Source organism: Poecilia formosa, unplaced genomic scaffold (assembly GCF_000485575.1).
Source record: "Poecilia formosa unplaced genomic scaffold, Poecilia_formosa-5.1.2 Scaffold297, whole genome shotgun sequence".
Lineage (NCBI taxonomy): Eukaryota > Metazoa > Chordata > Actinopteri > Cyprinodontiformes > Poeciliidae > Poecilia > Poecilia formosa.
The window spans coordinates 516,402-523,501 of record NW_006800236.1 but is presented as its reverse complement, the minus strand read 5'-3'; the positions used below and the strand labels follow the sequence as shown (position 1 = coordinate 523,501).

Genomic DNA, 7,100 nt, shown 5'->3' with positions numbered 1-7,100 from the left:
TATATATATATATATATATATATGAAACCAAACTGAAACATAAATATATATATAAAATAATTTATGCATCCGTGATTAGCATGGTAGCATACAATTTTATGCAGCCAGAGTTGTATTCATGCTGGAGGATGTTCGATTGTTTCATTCAGTTTGATGTCAGCATGTAAATTTGTTGCTACAAACAGATGCATAAAGGGAATATCATCTGCATAACGTGGCAGATCATGTTATGCTTTGAGGAAGCATAACTTTTTATGCTTATCTGTAGGAAACATTGCTACTTCTCCTGGAGGACAATGACTATGACTAATGTGAAGAAAATATTTATTCAGCAAAGAAAAGTCCAAAAGTGAAGACATAAGCTGGAGTCTGGGTTCTGCAGAAAGAGGAACCTTTCAGAACTAAGGTTTTATGCAGAACAGTTTCTTGTTTGATACATTTCCATCTAGGAAGAAACATGAAGCTTGATGGGCGCACTTACTCCCTCTGGTGGTTGTTTTTCTGAACTGCAGCAACACAAGGAATGAAACGCTGAACTTGAGGTTAGTAGAAAGTAACAAAAACGTATTTGGAAGCAAAAAATTTCTATAAAACATCAGGGATCTTCTAATAATAGATTTTTTCATCTTGTAAAGTCAACACATACACACACACACACACACACACACGTTTGTACTGTAAGCATGTCAGGCAGGATCACACATCATGCATCTTTCCAATCATCCACATAAAAACAAACAGCATTATGAAACACATTTTTTAATGTGTTTTTTTTAACACATTTTTTAACACATTTTTCCAATGAACTTTTTCCAAGCATCCCCTCATCATGCTGCTGCCACCACCGTGTTTCACCCATTTGGGGTTTTCATACTGGTAGTTTTCTACCACACATAGTTGTGTTTATTCATTCAGCGGCTTTGTCTTAGCTTCCCTTCATTTTAGTAGTTGCATTCATGCTTAATCCAAATATTTTTCCTAATCCTAACCATTCTCTATTCTTCACCCCAACTATAACCAAAACTTAATTCTAAACCTAAGTAGTAGACCACAGTAGAAGTCCACCCTGAACAAAACAGCCATTTTATTCATAAAATGTTGTGTGTCTTTCTGTTTTTCCCCCATTAGTTATCCCCAACACCCTCAAGGTGTCCCCCCAGGCTCCGTCCCCGGTCGTCCAAGAGGGAAATGACCTCAAGCTTTGCTGCAGCGTCAGTCGAGAACTGACCTTCCCTTCCCTGACCTACTTGTCCGTCTCCTGGTCGGTGAAAAAAGGCACCACCTCTTTGGAAATTCTCAAGTTTGGTCCTCAGCTAGACATCGTCCCAGGTCCAACTTTCACCAGCCGCTACTCTGATGGGGGCCTGCGCTTGGTTTCTGGGAGAGACGGTGTGTTTGAGGTGGTGATTTCCAGAGTCACCGCGTCTGATCAAGGGACTTATGAATGCACTGGGACCGAATGGACATTTGAAAGTGAAGGGAAGTGGGTGAAGATCGCAGAAAGCTCAAAAGAGATGGGGGCCGTTACTGTCACCTCTGCTTAAACATCTGATCTGTTGGATGGATTATTATTAACACTTAATATGCTAGATTACTATTGTAACTTTGGGGATCGTGTGTTCTTTTCTGTTTTTGGTAAAGCTGGTTATGTCGTGTTGCATTTTTTTCATTTTATGTCTTTGCGAACCGTTTGATCGTTGAAAAGTGCTCTATGGGTCTGATGTCATTTCCTAATTGTTATTTTTTTACTTTCTGAAAATGAAAACAAAACTCTCTAGAGTAGTGTCCAGGGAGGAATATGTTCTGAATAAACTTTTCAAACTACTTGTGAGTTTCTTTGTATGTGTGTACATTTTTTATTTTATTTTTTTATTTTGTCAGATAGCTAATAAATTCTAAGGTCTCCGGGAATATACATAAATGCTTACTGGAACATTTTTGACACAGATTATTATAATATTTTGAAAACAAACCTTTTCTTCCTTTTTATTAACTTTGAATAGACTGACTCATTCATAAAAGATCAAAAAGATTCATAAAGACCATATCATCAGCGTAACATGACATTTTGATCACTGAGGACAAACGAGCGATATGACAGGTCCTTCCTCCCAACAGATGCTTCCAACAAACTAGAAACATGTTTTTTTCATTTCTTGTAAATAATCTATTGTTTTACGCACTAATCTATATGTAATTTAGCTTCTTTTTTAAATAAATGATCCTACTTAGCTTCCCAATTCTCTGAATTTTAGTATACCGTTGTTAATAACTGCACTGTGCTGTTCTTGCTTTCTGTTTCAGGATTTTGTCTTTGTGTGAATCCACTTGCTTTGACTTGTCTCTCACTTTGTTGTTGGTGCACCTGAATTTCCCTGCTGAGAGACAATAAAGTTTATTCCATTTTAGTCATTTTTGTACTTTTGGGGTGGAAAACAATGTCTCTTATGTGGTTTTAAGAGAACAATGTCAGTTTTGGAGTCCCACAGCTTCCGGGTACAAACAAAATCATTCTCTGAGTGGAATGCTAACTTCTATCCACAGAGCAGACAGGTCTGGGCCAGATCTGGAATCAGGACGGTACTGCTGGCATGGCAACTGCGAATTGCTTTATTTGTGCCAATTTCCTGATCTCTCTTTCTCTTTCTTTTCTTTCCTCACCATCAATTTCAAACAAGATTTACTAATTTGCAAAAAAAAGTTTTTATCCTGCATTGATAAATTCATTCAAGTCCATGTTGATGCATTTCAGCAATAATTCAGAAACATGACCACTTGGCATGACATCTTGGAGGGATTACTCCCTCTGGGGGCCTTACTTTGAACTGCACAGACGCGGTACAAATAAAAAGAACAGCGGTTAAAAAAAGTTAATAAAAATATTTAGGAAGCAACTTTGGTTGGTTGACAGAAAAAAATATTGGCTCATAATCTCAGGCAGCATCTCTGGGTTGCATTCAAAGATCTTATTGTGTTGTCCAGAATCACTGGACCGCATCTAAACACAGCATGGACATTATTTTGGTTATAATTTCATATTTTCTGTGGTTTAAACATTTCCTTTGCAATGATTTAATAAATATATAGGCTTTGGTGGGTTAACAAGCAGAATTTAGTGCACAAGTTTAGATTTGTTTGGTGCAGACCGAGGTGGTTTGACCATTTTCTGAGGATGTTGGAAGATTCATCAAATAAAGAGAAAGATGGCGCTGTAGTGTTGCACAGCTTGTTCGTAGCCAGAAGATGGCGACCTAACGTCACATCAGCTGCACGCTAAATAATCACAGGTGTATCAGAGGTGCTATCTTATGAATGAAATGCTCAGCTTTGCCTCACATTTATTTAAATCTGTTTTAATATGTCCTACTCAAAGTATGTGAATATAATAATATCATCAAATACATTGCCTCGAAAGCCAGATAATGCTCCAACCTCTGTGTTTTTGTTTACTTTGTTGCAGCAGATGCTAAGTTGTAGAGACTGGATTCATGCACACACTAACACACACTTGGATAAGCGACCTTTGACCCTAGGGTTGTAACCCTAAACTCCTTCTCCTCCTCCTTCTCTGCCTGCAGAGAGGCTGACTGAGGCATGAACTTTGACCTGTGTAGCGGCTCTGGGTAAATTCCCAGCATGGTTCTAACCGCAGGACTGGAACTGACAACAGGAGTGCGTCATCACTGGAGAAAAGGGCGGCAATCGGAGAGAGAGTGAAACATGACGGCTTGGCTTGCACAACAACCGTCATCTTGGAATCTCTTTACATTAGGATGACAGGCGTGGTTTTTCCAGAGAGGGAGACACACACCATCATACTGCCTCCACCAAAACCTGTTCGGCATTGGCAGAGTGTCAGTTATAGTGTTTTTGTGACAAATGTGGCTCCATTTAAGAGGGAAATAAACTGGATTTCCAATGGTAGAATATTTATTGCCAAGAAACATTGCTGCAACTAATGTTTTCAACTAAAAGTAGCATTACTTCAACATATTTTTAATCAAGTAAAAGTAATAAGTTGCCGTTCAAAAAATTATTCAAGTAGGACTAAAAATGTTATGGATAAAAAGTCTATTCAAGTACTAACTGATGAAATTATCAGTCATTTAATATTTGAAAATATTAAATGGTCATCAGATGGACCAAATTATTTTATATTTTGCGGATCAAAATGACAATAATTAGGAGAAATAACAAAAAAATAAATAAATAAAAATAAGGCATAAGAAAAAAAATTCCCAAGCAGTTCCTTTCAATAAAAAAACCATGAAATTTTAACAAAAACTGCAGGTGTGTGTCTGTTTCCGGTGAGGTTTTGATTAAGTCATGTTTATTTTCCATTCAATGGTGATACTTGATAATAAAATTACTCAAGCGAAAGTAAAAATTACAGCGTAATAAAAAAAAACAACTAATGAAAGTACATTTTTAATGCAAATTTAACTAGTTACTAATGTCCAACTGTCGGTGAGTAATAATATGTCATGAAAAGTGTCATTAGCTCCACCTGGGACCTCCCTGCTTCCTCCTTGCTCACCTAACTTCCGGCCTCTCTCTCTCTCTCTGTCTCTCTCTCTCTCTCCGTCCCTCCTTCCCAATCAGCTTTATTCAGTCTGTGGATGTGTCTGCTTCGCTCCCACACTATTAAAAGCAGCTCAGTCATGTCAGCGTGTGGAAAATCGTGGGAACGCTCTCGCCGGGTCTTCATTTCTCTGGATTAGGATACGCCGGGTGTGCGCTCGTTTTCTGGGCTTTTTGCGGCTCCGCTTGGGGTGTGTACGGAGCGCGGCGGACTGGCCGCCAAGAGTTTCATTAGGGTTTGACCCTCCATCTACGGGAGGGTTGGTTTTTCTTGTCCCAACCCAGGACAAAGGACGTGGGGAAAATTAAGGACTAAAGGGAGACGGCAGAGTAGGAGAGTGGTGAACATGGAACCCGGTTTCCTTGCACTCGCCTTTGGTCTTTTATTCATCGGTAAGATACCTCTCTCTATTTGCTTGATTGTTAATGAATGATTAACTCCTATGGCTCGTACCAGACTGGAAGTCATACGGAATGCCCTTTGGGAGTCTGTGAATTTGAACTATTTTGTTATTTCACATGCTCATGAGTTAGCAATTAAATTATTTATAACAAAATCACCATTGATGTAGTCCATCAGACGATTCGGCATACACTAGAAGTGTAATAATGTCTTTATTTGAATGCATTTTAAACTTAAACCACTGTTACCTGGTGGTAGCGGCTGGTAAGCGCTTCAAATTTTGGAGGAAAAGAATCAGCGACTGCAGCTAAATAACAGTGAAATTGGGCATGTTTTATCGTTGTTTGTCGTTTTTCTTTTACCCGAATTGACAATGAGAACTACAATGCAAAATGTAAAGCAATTAGTTTTAGTTTATACTAGCCATTATGTAAATAGAGGGAAATAATCAAAAAAAGTAATTTTCCTAAATGGAATTTGGTGCATTAGAAATGTTTAGCTAAGTCTTCAATTCATGACTGACAAACATATAACATTACAGTGTAACTACTTTCTATTGGTTTTGATAACATCTACCAGTTAAAGAAACCTAACATGAATCTCCTAAGGTAGTAATACCTATTATATCTGCAATAGCCCTTAAAGTTTTCTACATTTTAAGGTTTTAAAAGCATTTCTTGTTACCAGGTGTAGGGTTAGGGTTAACCCTAACCCTATTTGGATTTTAAAGGGAGAAGTTGACTACAACTAACATTGAGTTTAAAATCCACATTTTTAATGTTCTTTATTGTATTTAATGAGACAAAGTTGGAAAAAATGGTATAAGAACACTTAAACTGAACTAAAATGATAACATAAATAACTGGAAAACGAGCTGAATTCTTTAAGTTAACTATTTGAACTAAAGAAAAATAAAAAATAAAAACAAACAATTTTTGTGGTTTTGGGTGCAACACTTGTATATTTTAGAAGATCTAAAACATACAAGTGAATTTTATCATAGAGGTGTCAGTTACTAAGTAAATGTGAGAAAGTAATGTCCATGTTGTGCTTTACTTAACCTAAGTCAGGTGATAAACTCATCAGCTTCTGAAATTACAGAGTCATCAGCAAAACATGAGTAGAGCAGATTCTGCACAGAGTAGGAGTTAATCCACAAGCAGAAATTGAGGAAATATCTCTTAGCAAAGTAAGATTATCGCCTCACACTTAATTAAACTGCACTTCTACACATCCTGTTTCTTTACCGTCTCTGCAAAGACGGTAAAGTTGTTGTATTTTCCCTGTTTTTGTTTATTTTCTCAGGCTAACCTTTCATTAATCTGTCAGACTGCGTCTCCCTTGAGATCAATTTGTCCAGAGTGAGGGGACAGGGTCCCATTAGCCAGCTTATAGTCAAAGCGAGCCGGCCTCTGTGATGAACAGCATCGTTTGTTTCTGTTTCGCCAACACCGCCGCTGTCACCGCGGTTACAGTACCAGCCGCTGAGCCGGTTTTACCCTGCAGGAGGTACAGGCCGGGGACTTGTTCCCTGGCCTACCTGAGTGCTGAAGTCGCCATATGCTGATGGGCGTCACAGTGGGCTTCTCCAATGTGAACGCACGTGAGAGCAGGGGAGAGTTGGCTTAAATTAGTTCAGGGAAAGACGATCAGATGTCGCCAGCACGCATGCGGTTTTGCATTTCTTGTACTTATACATGCACCAGATCTTGCAGAAGCCGCAACCGTGATCTTTAGCTTCCAAACTAAAGTTTAATAATGCTCACAGCATTTTTTTTGTTTTCCTTTTTATTTGCATGTTCTGAGACTGCGCTGACGTATTCGTTGGTGTCTGGGTTCCTGTTTTGTGGTTGCCAAAATATCACACATACAGTCAGATTCACATGAGAAAGAAGAAGAAGCCTGTTGGTCAGACTTCTGCTTTAATGTCCCTGCCAGACTGTATAATTTCTCTCCTGGAATAAACCGAGTGCATCAGCACAGCTTTTTAGTCATTCATGGCCTGAATCCAGCCTCTAACATCAGATTTTGATGATCCTGCCATGTTTTCTCACATTTTCCTCCAGAATCAGCATAAAAAAAAATACAAATATCGATCAAGTTTCAGGTGATACGT

The 7,100-nt window shown here is 38.5% G+C and overlaps 1 protein-coding gene across 1 annotated transcript in view; it reads left to right on the top strand.

Moving 5' to 3' along the window:
• Positions 1-4,560: 4,560 nt before the first annotated feature.
• ptgfrnb (prostaglandin F2 receptor inhibitor b) overlaps positions 4,561-7,100 on the top strand; it is a 51,480-nt gene continuing 48,940 nt past the window's right edge. The window contains exon 1 of the mRNA XM_007572228.2: positions 4,561-4,974. Within this exon, the coding sequence (XP_007572290.1) occupies positions 4,929-4,974 (46 nt within the window). The 5' untranslated portion in view covers positions 4,561-4,928. The remainder of the gene's footprint in view (positions 4,975-7,100) is intronic.